The 23046-nt window shown below is 40.4% G+C and overlaps 2 protein-coding genes across 3 annotated transcripts in view; one reads left to right on the top strand and one right to left on the bottom strand.

The window, feature by feature from the left end:
* Positions 1–2614: 2614 nt before the first annotated feature.
* SFXN2 (sideroflexin 2) lies at positions 2615–22556 on the bottom strand. 2 transcript variants are annotated; one of them, XM_074295469.1, is made up of 12 exons: positions 22203–22556; positions 9149–9334; positions 8744–8914; positions 8430–8528; positions 8064–8139; positions 7718–7803; positions 7193–7253; positions 6509–6575; positions 6039–6088; positions 5197–5246; positions 4404–4451; positions 2615–3736 (listed from the first exon to the last, which is right to left on the bottom strand). In XM_074295469.1, the coding sequence occupies exons 2-12, from the start codon at positions 9307–9309 to the stop codon at positions 3637–3639; spliced, it is 969 nt and encodes a 322-aa protein (XP_074151570.1). In that variant the 5' UTR covers positions 9310–9334; positions 22203–22556; the 3' UTR covers positions 2615–3636. The 2 variants fall into 2 exon arrangements, with proteins under 2 accessions (XP_074151570.1, XP_074151571.1); XM_074295470.1 differs by lacking the exon at positions 8430–8528.
* The window catches only part of ARL3 (ARF like GTPase 3), a 30761-nt gene continuing 30093 nt past the window's right edge, over positions 22379–23046 (top strand). The window contains exon 1 of the mRNA XM_074295472.1: positions 22379–22698. Within this exon, the coding sequence (XP_074151573.1) occupies positions 22696–22698 (3 nt within the window). The 5' untranslated portion in view covers positions 22379–22695. The remainder of the gene's footprint in view (positions 22699–23046) is intronic.

Raw genomic sequence — 23046 nt, 5'->3', positions numbered from 1 at the left:
GGAAATAAATAGCCAATTTAGCCAGGCAGTCTGGTTTGGCAAACATTTTGCATTAATTGGATTTGGCAGGGATCCCACTTTCCCCCTCCTCCAGCTCCCAGAGGTCTCTTGGAAGGAAGTCTCATCCAGATAATCTAGGAAGGACAGGACAGGACAAGCATGAAACAGTTTAATAGGTTTTGCCAGAATTTTTCTGGGGGAAGCTTCCGGTGTAGCACACAGTACTATTTAGAAAACCTGGGCTCAGACCCCAGGCTTTGCCACTTGGTAGAATTTTGGTTGTGTTTTTATTTTTTAAATAGGTCACGTCATGCTTTCATCAAGTTTTCTTACCCATAATAGTCTGGAGAGCAACGACCTACAGTGTGATTGTAAGGATCAAGTGAAATGATGCACACCAAATGCTGGGTGAATTTTATGAAGTACCACATCTTCCAACTACTGGATGAGCTTAAGCAAATTATGTTTCTGAGACTTCTTTGTCTGTATAATGGGAACACCTGCCTCCGTTACTGAACAAGGCTGTAATGAAAAACAAATGAGAACAACTTCGAAGATGCTGTGAAAACTGAAAAGTGACATCCCCATGTAAAAAGGTCCATTGAATCGTCTTGGACAGGGGTCCTCAAACTACGGCCAGATGCGGCCCACCGCATTTATTTATTTTATGATTATTTATTATGATTTATGGCAAAATCAGACCAGAAGTGATGTTTGACCTAAACTGGAGTTAGCAATGCTTTCCAGCACTGGGCTGAAGCAGGTGGCGGGAGACAGAGTGTGAGGCGCTCCAGCTGTCTGAGGGACAGTATTTAAAAAAAGTTTGAGGAGCACTGATCTTGGGTATCACTTTGGGCTGCTAGAACAAGGGAGACTTTGTGTGAAGGGAAGTTATCCCCCCGCCCCCCAAGTGATGCCTCTGGAACAGAAGTACCCATAACCTGTCTTTGCTCTATAAGCTTTCTGGCAAAGACTTCCACTCCCTGAATTTCTTGAGATAAGTCACCTTATCTAAGCTTCATCTATAGTTTCATCTGTAAAATGGGAACAACAATGCTTTCCACTAACTACTTCACAGGATCAAACCAGGTTAATTCATACCAAGGATTTTGTAACCTTTAATCAATGACCAAAATGTTGAGCAACATTATCATCTCATCCCTCCTTTTCATACCAAAGATCCCTTCTTCTTCAGTAATTATTAGTCATCATTATTATTATCAAATATTTGAACTCTATGCCTACTTTATATACCCAGAATCATATGAAAATTTCTTGGGTGAAAAGAGGTAGCAAGTGGAAAACATTTAAGAAGCATTATCATAGATCACAAGAATTAGAGCTGGAGGAGATGTTAGGAGGTGATTCAGTCCAATTCAACTATTTTACAAATAGGGCCCTGAGTGATTGTACCTTGCCCAAGGTGATAGAATAAATAGCAAAGCTAGAAATTCAGGCCCACCTTTGTTGAGTCCAAATAGAATAAGTTTTTACTATATTAAAAAAAACTAACCCTCTTGTTTTACAGATTGTGGATACACAGAGGGAAAAGGATTTGTCCGAGTTCATACAGAAAATGTGGTGAAATCCTGGTTTATGACTTCAATACAGTGTGCTTTGTACTAGTTCCCAAATTCTCTTGGGACAGATGAAAGGGAAGTTTATGCTAAACTCTTCTAATTTGAGAGGTTGGATTTTTGAGAATGAGAATGAAAGTTCCTGATGCCACATAAACCAGGAGATAGATATCATTATCTGTAACTGTAACTATACATTAACTGTAACTCTGTGTGTGTGTGTGTGTGTGTGTGTGTGTGTGTGTGTGTGTGAATATCTGCTGTTAGTAGAGAGATATTACTATCTAGAGAATCCAGAGATAAGAGAGGGGACTAGGGTTTAGGAAAGTTTTCTAGAAATCAAGGATTGATTCCTGGAGTCAAAATTAATATGAAACAACATGCTGGCCAGAGACCTATGACGGCCTAAAACTAGGCCCGTTTTCTGTTTTTACATTTGTTAAAAGCCAAAAAATCCAGGTTGGTCAATGCTCCATCTCTGGGATATTGGTGGGGCTGGGAAAGGGGAAAAAGTGAAAGGGTCCAAAAACCCAATCAAAGTTTTTCCCTTTCCTCTTTTTAATGATGCCAGATGCCAAGATTCCGGGGCTTTTAAGCATATTTCCATACCACCCTGGGAGAATCAAAGTATGCTAAGAAGAGATATAACTGGATCACCTTTTAAAAGAAATGTTCAAGAAAATTTTAAAATAACTTTTTAAAAGATTTATTCAGTTCACAGTAAGAGCCTCTTCTCAAGAGCCAAAAAATTTGAAAAAATTCTTGTATCAGTCCCAAGACTAAGAAATGATCCCCCCAAATCACACAAGGCAGTTCAGCTTTTGTGGGGACTCTAGGACAGTAGAGGCTGAAAGAGGGCTAGCACTTCAGTGCAGGGTTTTTGTTGTTGTTTGTATCAAAACTATTCCTCCCTTTCCTACTCAGCACCATTTTCTTGACAGAAACCAGGGAGGGATAGGACTTGGAAATGTCACATCAATGCATTTCTGCCCAGAAGTTTCACTTGAGACCTACCCAAATATACTGAAGAACTTTCATTTACAGCCAATAAATTTTATTTAAAAGAAAAATAATAATCAGATGAGTTTCTATCTCAAACAGCAATAAAAATGCCCAAGAGATTGTTCATAGCTAAGGTTTAAACAATCAGCCTGTCTATTGACCAATGGCCTCAGGCACCCTCAGACATGAAAAACCTGGCCTTAATACCTGCACCCCTGGGGAATTTCAGCAAGCAAGGATTTGGCAATCAGAGATCAGCAAGGGATTTTTTCAAACCAGTCCTTACAGATTTAAGACAAAGTGGCCACCATAATAGGAATGAAAAGTGTAATACTAATCTGACATTTATGGAATGCTTTAAGACTTTTTTTAAGCACTTTGATAAACCTTCTCTCATATGATCCTCACAATCCTGTGAGGTAGATACTTTGAGTATTATTAACTTCATTAAACTGACACCAGAAGAATAGGGTCATCCACCTATTAAGGGTCAGAAGTGGGGAAAAGGTCCCCAAGTTTTTCAGCACATCTGAGATTAGAACAGAGGAAGGGTTAGTCTGGAGATTTCTCCACTGCCCCTCTTAGTCAAGTAAATGTCTCCTATCAGACTATGAACAAGAATTCTAAAGTACCAGCCCCCATTATCTTGAAAATAGCCTCAGGCTACTCCCTTAATCTCCTTTATCCAGATCTCAGAAGATTCTTTCTCCACTTGGGACTAGAGGTCCTGGGTGTACAGGTTTAAGGTGTGCCTGTGACAGGCATGAAAATTGTGTGTGTGTGTGTGGGGGGGGGATCTGGAGGAACAGAGCCCTCAAAGTTGGTCACTCAGTTTGAACATCTGTTCCCTTACTCTTTCACACTCTTTCCCTGACAGCAGCCTGTAGGTTTGAGACAGGAATCCACAATACACTTCTAATATTAGGTAGGGCTTGAGCATAGATGGAATCTAATCCACCTCTCAATTCAGCCTGGCTTTTATACTGTTTTGGGAAGTGAGAGGGGAGAAAGGAAATTCTGAGGGCCCAGGGTAGCCAAGAGATGAAGAGGTGGAACTTCAGAGTCCTTTGTTGAAGTAGACGAAAGAGATGAGGTCTCCATGCTTAGCTTTGAGGGAATCTCGGAGTTCGGGTTCCAGATGTGAGACCGCCATCTCACTGAGAAAGGAAGGTGTGACGCATTTAACAATTCAGGTATGAAACAAAGCACTCCAGGGCTGGGGAAGGGGACTGGATGGAGACTGTGCTAACTAGACAAAGAACAACTTTTGAAGAATTGTCCTGTCCAGTAATTATTCAGTTGCACATATGATATCATCCACTTTATTTAGTTCCAAAGCCCAATTCGAACTAAAGTGACTGGTGACCATATATTGACAAGGAGCTTCCTTTTATTATCTGGTCCCCGTGGTTATGAACAATACCTAAGCAGCCCCTGGACCAAAGAAATAATTATCCTCCCTAAAGTCAAGAGCTGTCTCATTTACCAATCACACAATATAAAAGAGAGAGAATTTTAAGTTTATAATCCTGTCTGAAGGGCCCTCTGTTATAAGTGATGCATATGGCCTTGTGGTGCAGTGGGAAAAGTATGGGATCTGAAAAACTTTGTCAAAGAATTTGACAAAGCCCAGCTCTGCTATTTGGGACATGCATGATCTCAGCAAGTCATCTTTCTTTTCTAAGGTCCAGTCTTCTAGAGACTCTCTTGGCCCTTTCCAGCACTAAATTTATGTGCCTATGATTTCCTCTCCCACCCCCAAGCCATCAAGCAAGAATGGAGAAAGGTCTAGTCACTAAAACAAAGGGGAAAAGGAAGAATTACCATCTCTGTGGAAAGATGGCACAGGCCACAGGTACCATGAAGATGAGGCTGGAAGAGGAAAGAATTTACAGTCACTCCCCAACTCTGGCTCACAAGAGCTTAATTATACCAAAATCTCTTTCTTTCCCTCTCTTTCCACTCCAGTGCCCAAGTATCCACCCTGACTCCCAAATGAAATTACACTTTCAAGTTCCTAAAGGGCATGAGTATATGGTTAAAAAAAATGAGAGGACAAGCAAGGAAATACAGCATTGGGCTCATGCCTATTAGAGATACTAGGAAACAGCCCTAAAAGAGTTCACCTAGGTCTCCGTTGTCTAATTGTAATGGTGAATACATGTGAACCCACAATGATGCTTTGATTTCTAGAATTTGGAATTCATACTCCTTGAGCCCCTAGATTTGGGTGAAAGGAAACAGGAAAGAAAGGACTAATATATTTAATTTGCCATACAAGGCTCAACTAGCTCAACATGGTTCTGGCTGAACCAGGACCAGGTCACTGACAACCACCTCTACCCAGCTCTGCTCAGAGCAAAATTTTATGGAAGTCCATGGAACTAAAGGGCACTGTGATAAGTTAATAGTTGGCACTTATTTCTATAGACAGTCCTTTCTAGGTGGGAACTATTGCTCCCTTTACCCTTGAGGCCACCTCTGTCACCATTTGCTTTCCAAAAAAGATTAAATGAGGCCATGTTGCACAACTCGAAATACAGACACTTGTTTGTAAGTGGATTGAGGGTCCTTCCCAGGATGCCTGAAAATATAAGCCAGAGAAAGTAATACTCACAAGCCCCCTACCAGCATCACCTGCAATGGGGCGTGCAGGAACTGAATTTTCTGAAAGAAAAACAGACAAATAGATGAATGGAGATTCTTTGACTATCAGCAAGGAGACCCAGTTATCATTTTTCTTGCAGAAATGGAGGGACAGAAGTTTATAGGGAAGCAGGGTAAAGAAAGACTCTCTGATCCCTGCATTCTTATAAGACTGGAAACCATACTAAGGGAAGAGTTAAACAGATCTGTCTACCTTGAGCACTGCCCTAGAACATACTGTTGAAGAGAAGAGAGAAGGGAGATTAAGTGATCTTAGGAGGGAAGAATTAGAAGAGTGATGAATTCCTAGACTTGTTTGGGATGATGGGTAGGGGAAGGTAAAGAGAAAAATAACAATGAGGTGGAATGGTGGAGAATGGATTTAGGAAGACATGTATTTGAATCCTACCTCAGTCACTCATTAACTGGTGTGATACAGGAGCCACATGCCAATGGCTGCTGGAGGTCTAACTCAGTCCTGTAGAATGGATCTCTTCATGTGAGACGATGATGATGATACAAAGAGACTGAGAGGCAGTTGCGTTCTCTAACCTCCCTTCCTCTTCCCTCTTGCCTCCAATTTATTTCATTCCCAATCCACAAGGAACATCTGCATTAGTAAAGGCTCCTTTGCAACTCCTTCACGTGTTATGATTCACAGCTGTGGAGGCTCTCAGAGAATTGACCTGCCTGTTTACATGGTCCTTAACAACTCTTTCAACCTTTTTCCTTATATGTAAAATAAAGTAGTTGAACTTCATGGCCTCTAAAGTTCCTTCTAGCTTTAAATCCATGATCTTGCAAATCACTCACCTTCATGAAAGCCAACTTCTCCAGCCTTTCCATGAGAATTGGGAGTAAAACTAGAGAGGGAAGAGAAGTGAGACAAAGTCAAGAAGGACATTCTTAAATCTTCCACAAATTTCCTTCTGAAATCAAACTATTGAACTAACTATTCCTTTGCCTCCTTTCTTGGTGATTCAAAGACAAAGTCTCAAGGATGTAAGGGGGATATAGTTTGACTTTGTCAAACCCCAAGCCCAGGCTATATGGGGAAAAAAGAGTAATAGGGCAAAGTTCTATTAAGAAGGATTGGAATATTTTAAGAATCTCCAACAATCTAACTGGTGTCAATTTCCACTGCAAAAAAGGTGCCTATTTCCTCTGAACCCAGGAAAACCAATATGACAATGTAAAACTCAGGTCCCATCGAAGCCCCTGTCTCAGTTCTCCACCCTCCAGGGGAGTTTCTCCTAGAAGAGGAGTGGCTCTTAAATTCTTACTCATCCCAGGAGCTGCCATGGTAATTCGGGAAATGATCACCTGGGAGATGCCAATGGCTGCAGCTTTCTAAAAAAGAATAGAGGGGAGGAGTTGTCAGAGATCCTGGATCATTGCCCATTCCACATACACACATGGATCATACAGGGGATAGTTTTACTAAAAGACCACCTCTACATATTTGTGGTGGTTGTTCAAGTCAACCTTTTTCAGTCACATACAACTCCTGGTGACCCTGTTTGGGGTTTCATTGGCAAAGATATTTTAGAAGCTTGCCATTTTCTTCTCATTTTACAGATGAAGAACTGAGGCAAACAACATTAAGCAACCTGCCCAAGCAACCTTGGGCTAGTAAGTGTCTCAGACCAGACTTAAAACTCAGGAAGATGAATCTTCCTGACTCCACATCTAACATTCTATCTACTGCCCACAGCTAAATCTAATATTACCCAATGGCCAGCTATACCCCCATAAAAGACCCTATGGATGGTAAAACTCTGAAAGGAGATAGTTTAAATGGGTTAAGTCATAAGCAAAGAAAAAAACAGAAGAAAAGAAAAGCAGCAAATGGGGTATAAATTATTTCCCAAATTCAAGAATCAGCACATGCCCAGGATGTGGAAGGAATTCCAACCTCTTCCCTCCCTCCCAATTCATCTCAAACCATACAGATGCTTCCAGCTCACCTGTGATCGACCCAACTCCTGAGAATTCCTGTCAGTCACAGTGATGCCATGGATGAGCTCCCTAGACATAGATTGATAGTCAAAACTGCATAAACTTGTGGCCTTTCTTTAATTCAGCTGCCAGAAAACTTGGAACCAAACTACAACCCAAATGATATGAATTTGCTCAACTCAGGTGCCCAGTAAAAACTCCTCTCATTTCTCACTTGCTGTCTGTTTTGTTTTATCCATTAATGTCCTTTCTTAAATTTTGTTTTGATCTGTATACTGCCATACAGGAAACATGCACAGAAAATAAGGGGAACTATCACATTCAAACTCCTTTTTTTTTCACAAGGTTAATTCCCTTCCTTTTGTCCACCAATCCAATCCAACAAAAATTGGCCTTAGGAATACAAAAACAACACAGAAATCAGTCCTTCCCCTCCAGGAGCTTTTATACCACTGGGGGTATCCTATCCTAACTATATCCAGGATCGTTTGAGGAGGATTAAGAAAAGAAGCAGGAAGGGGAATCCTACTCACTGTTGTCTCATCATAGGGATGTTCACACAATTAGCAGCAGCAACCGCAGCAAAGGGCACCCATCGGGCTACCAAAGGTGGGGCTTTCTGTGGGGACAGTGGGAGATGTCAGCCTATGTAAGGAAGGAAGGAAGGTTTGAGGCTCTATAAGCCCTCCACAGGTCACAAAGAAACAGAGAAGAAAAATCAAGCCCCAGATATTCCTTTTCTCCACCATGAGGCAAGGACCCCAGGCCCTCTCCCAACAACACTCATCCTCCAGCCCCACTTCTGTCTCACTTGTAGTATACCCACCCAAGATATTTCCCCAGGATTTTGCTGCCCCCTGGTGGCAGCCTTTGGCATACCTTGGTGTACATGTTAAGCCCCAGGGCAGTAGCCAAGGCTGTGGTGGTCGCTGTGAAGTAGGATACAACCATCTGCCTAAAGGAGGAAAGGAATGCTGTGGGCAGGACTAGGACCAAGATGGGATAGAAAGGACTCTACAGCTGGCCCCTGAGTCTTGATTCTCCAAAAACAGAAAAACCAGATTGTAGAGAGAGAAAGTCTTGAGATAGGAATAAGATGGCAGCCCATCTGCGCAGTGGTGGAGGAAGACTGAAGAGCACTAGGCTAGGTGTGTTCCAAGTGTCCCTGCTGGGACAGACTCTGGGGACCTTCTATCTTGGAATCAAAATACCTCAGCAGCCCTGCGCACCAGGGGCAGTCACTACCTGACTGAAATGGGGCTGGCTGCATTCCGGTTGGTGTAGTTGACCAAAGCATTGAAGGACTGGTTCACCCACTGCCAGAAAACCACTGCAGGCATTGTTCTGTCAAGGAAAAGGGGGGGGGTGGAGAGAAGGAGTCAAGCATGTGGCCATAAGAATATTGTAATCCAGGCTAGGTAGGGGCCAATAGCTCCAAAACTACTAGAGATTAAAATAGAGGATAGAGACTTTCCCCACTCTATATAATATAGAGTGGGGAAAATGGCCTGAACTCCCTGCCAGGCCCTCCCCACCTCCTCATGTCCAGCCAGTCCCACCTGTAGAACTGGAGCATACAGCCTGTGATGGCCATGCCTCCTGGCACCTGGAATGACATCCGCCCAATCACGTTCATCTTTTCCCCAGTATCTGGGTGGAAGGCTGAGTCATATAGCTTCTTGGCATACAGCAGCTGCTCCTGGCTGGTGCCTGGGGGCACAGCACCATGCCTGCAACACTCAGCCCCCAAGTCAGGGGAAGAGATTAGTCAGTCTCCCAGAAAAAGTCCCCACATAACCCATTTTCTAAGTTTTACTCTCCCAAAGTGTACACACACACACACATACACACACACACACACACACACACACACACACACACACACACACACACATTCCCAGGATAAGCTCTGAGTCCAACCTTTGACAAATGTCTGAAGCTGCTGGGGAGCGCTGGATACTCACCGGCTACTTTCAACCATTATCTTGGCCCAGTCCAGCGTCTGCTCTGAAATAAGAGCTGTACGAGGATCTGTGATGTTGAAGAAATGCTTTAGTCGACCCATGAAGGTACCCTGGTCCCATCGAGGGGTATCAATGTTGAAGCTGGACAAATCTACCTCCATCTTCCTCTCACAAAGAACCAGAGAACTGGAAAATGGGGAATGAAGAGGGGACACTGAGGATGTTTCTCAGAGGTGATGACTCAAATATCAATCACTTCATACTGGTCTGACCTGCCACCTGCACTATTACTCCCACCATACTGGCAATTCAGAGTTTTCCTGGTCTCTCATTGCCACTATCAGCCTTGTTCCTACCATTCTGGAGAGGAAATAGAAGACTCAGTCTTGGCCCTAAAGGAATTCAGTCTAGCCCTAAAGGAATTCAGTCTAGCTCAAAGGAAACAATTGGACAGCAATATATTCCCCTCTTTTGGCTATTCCCTTAGTTTCCTTTGCTGGACAGATCAGCAACCATGTGCTGCTCCACCGTTCTGCCCTGAGCCCTCTTCTCTCCATTAATAATCTCTTGGTGACCTCATTAATTCCCCAGGATGTCATCATGTTTGTTCAGATGACTCCTAGACCTATAGATCCCAGCCCTATTTTCTCTCCTGAGTTCCAGCCCTGCACCACCAACTTGGGCATTTCCTGCATGTTCTCATATTTCAACCTTCCTCAAACAGAATTCAGTATCTTTACCCCCTAAGGGGTTGCCCTTTTCCTATTTTCCCTATTTCTATCTTTCCACTCACTCAGGTTTGCAAATAGTCCCCACTAGCATATTAACAAGCATGCGGTTTGAGACAGGAATCCACAATACCCTTCTAACTTAGGTATTTCTCAACTACACTCTGCCCCAGGCCAAGAGGAAAAGACTCTAAGAATCTTCTATTCCTGGGGAGGGCAGAAAAAGACTCATATCCTCTCCCTCCTTCACTCCCCAAGTTTTGTTGACTTACTTACACAAGATCTAGTACATCTGATTTTTCAAAAATTTTAACAACTACCATTCTAGTTCAAGCCCTCTTCACCTAGCATCATCTTAGACTATTCTACATAGCTTCTTTTTTTTTCTTTTAAAAAAATTTTATTAAAGCTTTTTATTTACAAAACATGCATGGGATGGGTAATTTTTCAACATTGACCCTTGCAAAGCCTTCTGTTCCAAATTTTCCCCTCCTTCCCCCCATCCCCTCCCTTGGATGGCAGGTAGTAATTTGGAAACATTTAACAAAATAAAAATAATATAGATAAAAATTAATGTTTTTCTAAGTCAATAGGTAGCTGCAGGAATCCTTACATTTGGTTTAGTGGCTCCTGTTTTTATTTCAATTTCAATTTGATAACACAAACTTAGAAGAATAGTAGAAAGCTCCACATAGCTTCTTAATGAGTCTCAAGTCTCTCTCTTTCCTCTGTATTCTTCACACATATGTAAAATGAAAATCCTAAAAGGACAGTTCTAACTCTGTCACTCCCCTGCTCTCAATAAACTCCAGTGGTTCCTTATTACTTCTAGCATCAAATAAAAACTCCTGTTTGAGATGCAGCATTTTAATACCTGCCTCCAATCTCCCTTTCTAGGCTTACAACATAATATCTCCCTTTATATATTCCTTGATCCAATCAAAGTGGTCTTTTTGCTTAGCTCAAATGATCTCTTGATCATTTCTTCTTTTCCCTCCACATTGGCCATAAGAAAAAAAGTCCCCTAGATTATATGTAGTTTCCCCAAAAAGAATACAAGCTTTTCAGGACAAGAATTATGTCACTTTTGCCCTTCCCCCAGAACAACATCAGTTACACAACACTGGTATAAAAATGTTTATTGATTGATTGAATGTACTCTGAATGTTCTAGAAGGCTGTGGAGATCTAGAGTATATGAACTATAGACTTAGAAAAAGGAATCAGCAATATGAGCTACATCAGCCAGGAAAGGCTTCACCAAGCAAGTGAGCTTTAAACTTAACCTGGAAGAACCAGGATGGTTTGAAACAGGTCAGACATTTGAAAAAATGACCTAAGAATGGCATTCAATTCAAGCCAATAAGCAGGCAAAGTGTGGGGCTAGGCACTGAGGAGATAAAGATAAAATAAAAAAGTCCTTGCCCTCAAGGAAATTGCCTTGTGAGCATCTTAAACATGCCTCCCCTTTCAGGAATAAGACAGTCCCCAAGATTCCAACCTGCTTTCACTACACACAGGAACAGTGACTGGTCATGTGTCCTGCTAGCTCTCCTTTCCATCTCTTGCTTAAGGACAATGAATCAAATGAACATTACTATACTTCTGGAAAGAGTTACAATCTATTGTCCTTTGGTGCTATTCCTCCAGAAATTACTGTTGTTTATATTTTATATTTAATTTTCTGTGCATGTGTTGTTTCCCCACAAAAGTGAAAGCATTCAGTATGTGTGTGTGAGATCATCCTACTACCTAGCAGTGTTTAATAGGACTTAATAAATATTTGTTGAATTGAATTACATTTACATGTAAGTAGAAGCTAGTTTTCATTGAACTGCCTGGGACATTTATGTTGTTGTCTGAATCTTGAATGGTTAGTTAACTTTTCATATGTGGGTGTGGCTTATCTCCTTAACCAGATGGTCAGCATCTGGTAGAGACCCTAGTTGTCCCCTCTTCCTGGTTTTCCCCATCCAAGAAACAGACATATCAATACTTCACATTATCAATAGAGACATTATAATAACTTATATTTATACTGTGCTTCAAAATTTACCAAGTACTTTTCTCACAATAATCCTGTGAGACAAGCAATCTAAGTATTATACACACTTTACAGATGAGGAAACCAAGACTTAGAAAGGTAAACTGACTGGCCTGGAATCCCAAACTCATCAAGTTCATTTCCTTTCTCCAAGTTCAGGGCTCTTTCCACTATCTCATGCTGCATCTTATTATTATTCCTATTTTCTAGATGAGGAGACAGGTTCAGAGAAGTTAAATGATTAATCTAATTAAGGTCTAGAAAAGTAGCTAGCAAAAAAAAAAAAAATAGTGGCTAGTTCAGCTAAAGTGTGACAGAGCTATGATTTAAAACTTTTGCAGAGATCTTTACCATACCATGTGGCTTCTGTATTTATTCCTGGTCAATAGAGGCTGCCACTGTTTTCCTGTCAATGCATATGAAAGACAATAAAAATTTAACTGGTGGTTAAGTTAACTTTTCAACCAATTTACACAGATCTGGTTTTCCAGGGTCAAATGAAAAGAATAGTAGGGCTAAAAATTAGGAAATCTGGACTCTAGTCAAAGTTCTGCCAATGAGTAACTATGTGACTGAGGACAAGTCAATTCATCAAATATTTACAAAGTGTCTACTAATTAAAAAGCACTTTCCCTCTGAATTTCATTTGTAAAAACATAGGGTTGGACTGGATGATCATGAAGTCTCTTGCAGATCTGACATTCTAATTCTATGTATCCTAAGTCTGTACTCAGCTGTTGTGTTGTCCCATGAAACAGCAAGCAGATAGCCCCAGGGCTAGCTGAGCAAAGAGGTAGACTCAGCCCCAATCACAGTAACTTTCACCTTCTAACTCCTGAAAGTGTTAGGAATCAGGGGTCTGAGTCAGGGAGGTTTGAGAGAAACTCAACAGATAAGGAACACCAGGCACAATTGTACTGTTGAGATATGACCTAGGTGAGAAAGAACTAGCACAAGTGAATGCAGAAGTAGTGGGGCAGGAACACTCCAGGCTTCAGACACTTACAGGAGAGTGGAGGTCTAAATTTTGGATTCCAGGCCAAAGGGAAGAACTGAAGTGGAGGGAGAGATACCATCCCCTCTACCCATCTTAGGACTGTTTACACTAACAAGTTCTTATTTTTAAAAATGAGCAAGCAAAAGAGAACGAATCCAACCATAGAAAATTAATATGGGAATAGGGAAAAATTAAGATTCCTCTTCAGAGGAAGATACTTAAATTAAAAAAAAAAAAAAAAAAAAAAAAAAAAAAAGCCTCTCTACCCCAAAGAGTAATGTTAAATGGCTACAAACCCAAAAAATGTATGGTAGTCTTCAAAAATCAAATGAGAAAGGTTGAGGAAAAATTGAAAAAAAAAAAAAAAAAAAAAGAACAATCCAAGAAAAATAAAATTATGAAAAGAAACTCAACCAACTAGAAAAGAAAATCCCAGAGTCTTAAAGAAAAAATGATCTCTCAAAATTAGAATTGATCAGGGGGAAGCCAGTAAAGTTATGAGACCAAGAAATAATAAAGCAAAATGTAAAGAATGAAAAAATAGAAGATAATGTGAGACATCTAATAAGAAAAACAACAGATCTGGAGGACAGATCAAGAAGAGAAACATAAGAACAATTGGTCTACCTGAGACCTAGGAATGAAAAAAAGAATCTTATTATAATAATAATACAAGAAATAATTAAAGAAAAGTATTCAAAGTGATAGAAGAAGAGGTAAAAGTAGAAATAGAAAAAAAAATGTAGTGAAAAAGATCCCACAAAAAAATACAGGAACATCATTGACAAATTTTGAAATCCCCAGATCAAAGAGAAAACTTTACAGCTCCCCTGCAAAAAAAAAAACAAATCTAATTCAAATATAAAGAAGCTACAATTATAATTTCACAAGGCCTATTAGTGGCTCCAGGTCCCATATATTGACAATTAAAAGAATTAGGCTTGTGACCAAAAATATAGCCAGCAAAACTAAGTATAATATTGAATGGAAAAAAAAAATTAATGCTCCATTTATTGTTAGATTTTCAAGATTTGTCACATACAACCCGAATTCAATAGAAAATTTAAAATGTAATAGTCCACATCAAAGACTAATTTCAAGAGACTCAATAAGAACAGTTTATGGTTTTTTTTGTTTGTTTGTTTGTTTTTGAGGCTGGGGTTAAGTGACTTGCCCAGGGTCACACAGCTAGGAAGAGTTAAGTGTCTGAGACCATATTTGAACTTGGGTTCTCCTGAATTCAAGGCTGGTGCTCTATCCACTGCGCCACCTAGCTGCCCCCCCAGTTTATGTTTTATATGTGGAAATGTAAACCATATGTCTAAGATTGTCATTAGTAATTGAGGAATTCAAAAGAAAGATTGGGGTAGAGCTGAGACTCTAAAAAAGCAAAACCACATAGAAAAAGCTATGAGGTGTGAGAGCAAGAACTCACATAGAGGAATTAGATGGGGAAGACAGAGGGTAGTTCTGAAATCCTACTCACATCAGAATGAATTAAAAAGGGAATAATACGTATACATCCAGAAGGATATAAGTCCTTCCAAAATCTATAAAGAAATAAAAGGAAGGATAAGATAAGATGAGATAGAGAAGGGTATATAGATTAACAATATGGGAATGGGATAAGGTCTGTAGATTGATGGGAATGGGAAAAAGAGGAAGGGAAGAGTGGCAGAAGAAATAGGGAGGAAGGGAGTAAAGGGGGAGAGATTCCAGGGCAGAAGTAGAAGAGTTAGCAGGGATAGGTAACAGGAGTTACACACAAACACAATGATCAGGAGTAAAATTCATTAGGGGAAAAAAAAGGTATAGATAGTAATCATTGATCTCAAAATTAAAAAAAAATTCAACCAAGTGAGAAACCTATATTATATGTCAATCATATTAATAAAATTTTAGATATGTGTATATATGCATGTGTGTATGTAAGGTATATGTTACATGTATGTATATATTCATACATGTGTATATATGTGTGTATAAGTATACATAGCAGAAAACAAAAGAAAACCTACAAGGAGACAAAGAAAAGATGAACAGTTCTAAATACAATGCTTTCTATTATTATATATGCTTTCTTGAAATGGAATTTTATTGTTACATATTTTGTTTGAATCCTCCCTTTTGTTCTGCTGTGCATATGACAATGATTTTCCCCCCTATGTTGTTTCCTTTCTATTTTGTATTTAAGTTTTAAATAAATACATTTTTTAAAAAATCATATAAGGTCATGATGAAATCTGACATGATTGAAACAACTAAACAACAACCACTATTGTGCTACAAGAATAACAGGCAAGATAGTTTCAAAAAAGATTGGAAAAAACTTATATGAAATGATACAAAGAGAAGTGAGCAAAATCAGAGCACTGTACTCAGTAACAGTGCTATTGTAATGATGATTAAAAATGAAAGACTTGGCTACTCAGATCAGTAAATGATCCAAAAAGGATTCGTGATGAAAATGCTATCTCCTTTCATCTTCCAGCTTCTAGCCACTATGAAAAGGGCTGCCACAAACATTTTGGCACATACAGGTCCCTTTGCCTTTTTTAGTATTTCCTTGGGATATAAGCCCAGTAGTAGTATGGCTGAGTCAAAGGGTATGCACATTTTGATAACTTTTTGGGCATAATTCCAGATTACTCTCCAGAATGGTTGGATTCTTTCACAACTCCACCAACAATGCATCAGTGTCCCAGTTTTCCCACAGCCCCTCCAACATTCATCGTTATTTGTTCCTGTCATCTTCGCCAATCTGACAGGTGTGTAATGATACCTCAGAGTTGTCTTAATTTGCATTTCTCTGATCAATAGTGATTTGGAACACTCTTTCATATGAATGGAAATAGTTTTAATTTCATCATCTGAAAATTGTCTGTTCATATCCTTTGACCATTTATCAATTGGAGAATGGCTTGATTTCTTATAAATTAAAGTCAATTCTCTGTATATTTTGGAAATTAGGCCTTTATCAGAACCTTTAACTGTAAAAATGTTTTCCCAATTTGTTACTTCCCTTCTAATCTTGCTTGCATTAGTTTTGTTTGTGCAGAAACTTTTTAATTTGGTGTAATCAAAATTTTCTATTTTGTGATCAATAATGGTCTCTAGTTCTCCCTTGGACACAAACTCCTTCCTCCTCCACAAGTCTGAGAGGTAAACCATCCCATGTTCCTCCAATTTATTTATGATTTCGTCCTTTATGCCTAAATCTTGGACCCATTTTGATCTAATCTTAGTATGTGGTGTTAAATGTGGGTCCATGCCTAGTTTCTGCCATACTAATTTCCAGTTTTCCCAGCAGTTTTTGTCAAATAGTGAATTCCAATCCCAAAATTTGGGATCTTTGGGTTTGTCAAAGATTAGATTGCTATTTTTATTCATTATCTTGCCCTGTGAACCTAACCTATGCCACTGATCAACTAGTCTATTTTTTAGCCGATACCAAATGGTTTTGGTGACTGTTGCTTTATAATATAGCTTTAGATCAGGTACACTTAGACCACCTTCCTCTGACTTTTTTTTCATTAGTTCCCTTGCAATTCTCGACCTTTTATTCTTCCATATGAATTTTGTTGTTATTTTTTCTAGGTCATTAAAATAGTTTCTTGGGAGTCTGATTGGTATAGCACTAAATAAATAGATTAGTTTGGGGAGTATTGTCATCTTTATTATATTCGCTCGGCCTATCCAAGAGCACTGAATGTCTTTCTAATTATTTAAATCTGACTTTATTTTTGTGGCAAGTGTTTTGTAATTTTGTTCATATAATTCCTGACTCTCCTTTGGTAGATATATTCCCAAATATTTTATACTATCGACTATTATTTTGAATGGAATTTCTCTTTGTATCTCTTGCTGTTGGATTGTGTTGGTAATGTATAAAAATGCTGAGGATTTATGTGGATTTATTTTGTATCCTGCAACTTTGCTAAAATTCTGAATTATTTCTAATAGCTTTTTAGCAGAGTCTTTGGGGTTCTCTAAGTCCATCAATTGGAGAATGGTTGGGTAAATTATGGTATATGAATGTTATGGAATATTATTGTTCTATAAGAAATGAACAACAGGAGAAATACAGAGAGGCTTGGAGAGACTTACATCAACTGATGCTAAGTGAAACGAGCAGAATCAGAAGATCATTATACACTTCAACAATGATACTGTACGAGGATGTATGCTGATGGAAGTGGATATCTTCAACATAGAGAAGAACTAATCCAATTCCAATTGATCAATGATGGACAGAATCAGCTACATCCAGAAAAGGAACACTGGGAAATGAGTGTAAACTGTTATTTTTACCTTCTGAATCCAATTCTTCCTGTGCAACAAAAAATTCGGTTCTACACACATATATTGTATCTAGAATATACTGTAATATATTTAACATGTATAAGACTGCCTGCCATCTGGGGGAGGGGGTTGGGGGAGGAAGGGAAAAAAATCTGAATAGAAGTAAGTGCAAGGGATAATGTTGTAAAAAATTACACATGCATATGTACTGTCAAAAAAAAGTTATAATTATAAAATAAAATAAAAATTAAATTATAAAAAAAAAGAAGAAAAAAAGGAAAAAAAAATGCTATCTCCTTACCAAATGAGAACTGATGGACTCTAAGTATAGGTTGAAGTATAATTTTTTTCATTTTATTTTCCATGCCTTTTTTTTTTGGCAATGTGGCTAATATGAAAATATATTTTCCATGATTTCATTTGTGCAATTGATATCATAATGCTTATCTTTTCAATGGGTAGAGGAGGGACCTGGAGGAAGGAAGAAAATGAGGAACTCAAAATTTTAAAAATTAATAATTTTAAAAATAAATGTTGAAAATAAATAATAAATTTGTTTTTAGAAAAAGAGAAAGGGGCAGAAAAAAAATTGTTGTGTATTTTAAAAGTGGATAAATCACTTCTGAAGAAACATTTTCTCAGATAGAATGTAAGAGAAGAAGACAATTAAAAAGACCAAAATAAGGACTGTCCCTCAGATGAATGTCCTGAGAGGATCTTTTTGAATACAGGGAAATGATGAAGATAAAGATGGCTACAAAGCATTGTATTTTTTCAACTTATTGAGCAGATTTGAATATTTTTATAGTATGAGATAATAATATGGCAAATCCAGTAACAGTTCTAAGTATGACAAGATTAAATATAGACTGTTGGCTCCCTAACTGCTAGAAATGTAAAATTCATAAATTTTGTTTCTTAAGGAAAAGCAGGGAAAGAGACCACCAGTAGTCTCTTATTTGAGACAAGAGTGGTGAATAAAACAAATGTGCAGAAGCCAAGGGGATTTTCAGCTTATTTTTGGATGAAAGCCATTGTTTTGTGGATTGACTGAAGAAAACCCTGGAGAAATTGCTGGGAAGCTCACTGGAAGAAAGCTAAATTCCACCCTGCACTTTTCAAATTGAACAATTTCCCATCAGTGTGGTAGCTGATCTTAATGTAATGTCCATCTTCAAATAAGGCATCTGACAACAATACTAAAAATATGATAAAAAGCATGTGAGCAAGCACACAGCATTGCTTCATTCTATTGCTGATTGAGAAAACACATGACTATTATCCATTATCCAGAACCTGGGCAAGCATACCAACATGAAATTGACATATAATACAGATGAACTTCTTTGGACAACCAAATTTTGACATAATTTTCCATAAGCCCTCACAATTGGCAGCCTTTAAAGGCCTCAGTCAGATCAACAAATGATTCGTACAGACCTCTGTTCTGCTCCTGACATCTATCCTGAAGTTGTCAAGCAAAAATACCATATTGACCGTTCCTCAGACCTTTCTGAAACTACACTGCTCTCAGGTAAATGACCATTTTCCAGGTGATGGATCAGGTCCTTTCTTGAGCTAACCTGTCAAGCACTCAAACTTTACTGTAGAGGGCGCAATTTCAACAGGCTGGCTACATTGTTCACCAAAGGTACATTTGCCTGAAAGATTGTTTTACAGAGAATTCACACAAAGAAGGCTCTCATATGGTGGGCAGAAGAATCCATATAAGAATATTTTCAAAGTCTCTCTGAAGAATTCTGGAATTGATTGCATGACATGGGAGACATTGGCAAAAGACGGGCTAGCATGGCATGCCCGTGACAAAGAAGGTGCTGTATTCCGTGAGCAAAGCAGGATTGCAATAGCTCAAAAGAAATGTGATTTATATACATTTAGAGACATCTCTACATCAAATATTCATATGCACTATCTGTGCCTAGTCTATGGTAGAGCTTTCTGAGCTCATATTGGTCTGAGCAGCCAGTCAGATATACGGTATTTTGACTCCAACACATTGATGTCATTTTGGTCATCTTCAACCAACCAACCAACTATTCACTCCATAGCTATCTACAACTTGAGAAGGTAAAATCCCCCTGAGGTATACCTGGTTGCTCTTTACTTCCTTCTCTTGCTTGAGAGGAGGAAAGAGAAGTTTGGATGTGATTGGACAAAATATCATTGTAAAAAGTGAAGAGCTAATTGGAATTGTTTCCATTGCAAAGGGAAACCAAAATGAGTTTTGCTCTGCTTTGCTGTTAAGAAAAGACAAAGTGATAATTAGACAAAGCAAATTCATTTAATGAAAAGCTGGCTAGGCTTTTTTGTCTATGGATCCCAAAAAGCCAACCTGAAGAGCTTTATGGTTGTCTGGCTGAAGGGAATGTCATATCAGTAGAGAAATATTCTACTTTCTCAGACCCCTAAAATGTTACAAGAGCTTATCAGTGCTTCATCAGTTTGAAGACAAAAGAGAAGCTGATATAACCAGAAGAGTGAATACCAAAATCAAAATAGCTAGCAGAAAAGTGATTTCAAGTGGTACAGATGATTACCAATGGGACCAAGGCCAACAGAGGCTGAAGACAAGAATTGTAAATTGTTCCTAAGCACATAAGTTTTCCTACTCATGTGTCTTCCTCCTATTCCTATTGACCCTCCTATTCCATGACAGAAAAAGCTTCACTGAATGTTTTCTCATTTCATTTACAAGTAAAAATCAACCTACCAGAGGTGATACCATAGGCAAGGATCTCAAACATGCTATTTTAGGACAAGGTAGAAAGCCCCAGTGTGCTGGGGCTGGAGGTGGAGGGCAAGCAGTCACTCATTGATTTGCAATTCATTTTTTTCTGTTGGATGGAAAATATATTTAACTTTCTTATCTCCTTAGACCTTTACCCTCACAGCCTCTCAAACTCTAGGCAAGCAAGAAAAGAAGGCATATAATTCTTGGTAGTTCTACATCAGGAAAAGAACAAAAGGTGACTTGCTAGACTCAGTGACTACTATTCTTTCTGAATAAAAAATATGTAGATGTCAGGATTTGGCCAATCTCAAAAATGGAAGATATGACACCATTAAGCTTTATATTTACACACACCAATTCAGGTAAATAAGATGTTAAAATCTCAAGTATTTTGAAGCAGGAGCTTCCATTATATCTTTAGCACAAGAAACAATAGTCTGGAAACTATTAGGCAATACTTGGGGACTATATGGCATTCTAACTGAGTAGCCATTTACCACTTCAGCATAAACTACAGGGGAATGTCTTGTCACCCAACTGAAGGATCCCACAAGGCAGGAACCAGATGGTGTCACCTCTGCTGCTGTCAACAACCTGGCCAATCTCTATCTAGAAGCCTCCTATATCCAAAACAAATGATTAATTAAGAAGTTATCCTGTGGGCAAAGTACACTGACCCCAGACAAACAGAAAAGCCTACTGCTATTGCAACCTAATTCCTTCCTACCCCAAAGATGGGGGCCAGGAGGATGACCACCTTCACCATTTTTTGCAGAAATGAGGTGCAGGTGTGGAACACTGCAATCAGACTTTTATGATATATTTGTTTTAACTTATTAGAAGGATGGTTTTCTGAAAGGAGGTGAGGAAGAATGGATGAATACAATGGAAAGTAAGTGATGTAAAAATAAAATATACCATTAAAAAAAAAAAAAACAGAAGATGACCTATGACTACAATCTCTAAAGACATATAACTTCCTAAAAATTTTCAAGCCCAAGCCATACCTACTCCTCCAAAGAGACAGCTGTTTGGTTAAACAAAGGATATTGTTTGCTGTCAAATGGGTTCAAATCTCTACCATGTCAGTTACTTTCTTTGTTATATCCAATCCATAGTTCAGTTAAAGGCTCTGCTGCCCAATTTCCTGATCTTAAAATTGTGGATAATGATATTTGTACTGTCCATTTCACCAAGTAATATGAGCATCAAATAACGAAATGTAAACACTTTACGAATCAGGCAGCTAGGTGACTCAGTGGATAGAGCCTGGCGTCAGGAAGACCTGACGGGAAATACAGCTTTAGACATTTGCCGACTTTATGATCCTGGGCAAGTCACTTAATTTCTGTTTGTCCGTAATCCAATAAGAAAATGACAAACGACTCCAGGATCTTTGCCAAGAAAATCCTCCACGGAGCCAAGAAGAGTCCGACAGGACTGAACAGCGCCACTGTGAGCATTAAAATACTATGTAAATGTCATCTGTTACAATAAAACTTCAAACTGGTTAGAAGTAGCATTTCTCCTGGGCTTGGAACCAGACACAACGAAAATACTAAAGTGGCTGCATCTTCACGGAAGAGCCAGTGTCCCTTTCCAAACGAACAAGATACAAAACCGCGCAGTTCTGGCTCTCGAAGACCCCACCTCAGTCCCGAGATGGGTATTCTGAGGAGGCCTCCAGGTTAAGTGCTCGGGAGCCTGGAGGAGCTACAGAGCATCGTGGTTCATCGAATCCAAGCTTAGGGCAAAGTTGCCAGGTGTCAGTCCCTGGCCTCCGGGAGCCTGCCTTTCCCCACGGAAGGCGCCCAGAACGCGCCTTCTGCATTCCTGCCTCGAAGGACCAACCCAGTACCGGGCTCCGCGATATGGGGGTGGGAGACTGGATGTGCCAGGAGCCCTCTCTGCTAGACCGTGTCAGGGTGTTTGTGTTGGGGGGAATGGCTGCCTTTGTCTTTTCCAGGGGACTACCTGGCAGGGCGGTGCCACCCTCCCCAAGGTGGGACCCCTTCTTTTTTTTTTTTTTTTTTTTTGCCACGTTGACCCTGCGGCAACTTCAGCACATGGGAACAGAGCCGAAAACAGACCTGAAGTCAGCGGTCTGAACCTGTCCAGAAAGCAGCTCCTCTCCCTTACTAAAAACCAGGCTCTGAAGTCCGCAAGAAGAAATCAGGATGGTCAATGCCGTCCCTCCACCCTCAGCCCCAGACCGTTCCCCCAAAGTCAAACCTGCTGCCAGGCCAGACGTCGACACAGTCACTGGTTAGCTAAGCGCGCTCACAGAGGCAGCCACCACTCCCAGGAGTGTTCGTCCTCCCTTTGGCTCCACCCCTCACGCCTCTGGATCCGGACCAATCATAGGAGGGGCTATCCCTGGTTGGCCACGTGGGCAATTCTCCATCTCCTACTTAGCCCAGTCCTCTCTGGCTTACGACAGAAAAAGGAGTACGCCTGCGCAGAGAAGGGCTTGGCCCCCGCTATCGGACTGGAGCGCGTCTTTGTGCGCTTGCGCTCTTTGGGGAAAGGACCCGCGGGACTCCCTTCCCTTTCTCCTTCATCCTTGTCTCCGCCCCAGCCTCCGCTGTGCGTGTGGCGACAACGGGACGTCGGAGGCGGTGCCCGCGCCGGGGACGGGCGGCGCCGCCGCAGTTGCCCCTGGTAACGGGGGAGTCTGGAGTAGGAGGAGGAGGAGGAGGAGGAGGAGGAAGGAGTCTGCGGGAGGATGGTGAGTGTGGGTGTCTGGGCGGCTCTCGAGCCGCCACCCCCCACCCCAGGTCAACTCTTGGACCCTGGGGCTCGGTCAGCTCTGGACCGAGAGACCGGGATGCCTTCAGACCCTTTCCGTGGTGCTGGGGGTTTCTAGGGGTGGCAGGGAGAGCCTGAGACGGGCGGGGTGGGAGGCCTGGGGCCTGAAGAGGGCGAAGCTTGAGGATGGGGATGGGGGGAAGGGACTCCCAGAGAGCTTTCCCAGCCGCACGGAACTGGGGGCTGGGGGAGCTAGACCCGAGCCCCGGACGAGTGAGGGCTGTAAAGAACGGTTCTCAGCCGGCCCCTCCTCCCCCTCCCCGGACCC

The sequence above is a fragment of the Sminthopsis crassicaudata genome, chromosome 2 (genome assembly GCF_048593235.1).
Source record: "Sminthopsis crassicaudata isolate SCR6 chromosome 2, ASM4859323v1, whole genome shotgun sequence".
Taxonomy (NCBI): Eukaryota; Metazoa; Chordata; class Mammalia; order Dasyuromorphia; family Dasyuridae; genus Sminthopsis; species Sminthopsis crassicaudata.
This window is presented reverse-complemented; position numbering and strand designations above follow the sequence as displayed.

Bases quoted from the DNA above. Each gene is read 5' to 3' on its own strand.
- SFXN2 (XM_074295469.1), bottom strand. From the start codon at position 9,309: ATGGAGGTAGATTTGTCCAGCTTCAACATTGATACCCCTCGATGGGAC. The intron at 5,247-6,038 runs GTGAGTGATTTG...TTTTTCTTTCAG, and splicing joins AGAAGTTGGCTTTCATGAAG to AAAATTCAGTTCCTGCACGC. The intron at 4,452-5,196 runs GTGAGTATTACT...TTCCTCTTCCAG, and splicing joins GTGATGCTGGTAGGGGGCTT to CCTCATCTTCATGGTACCTG.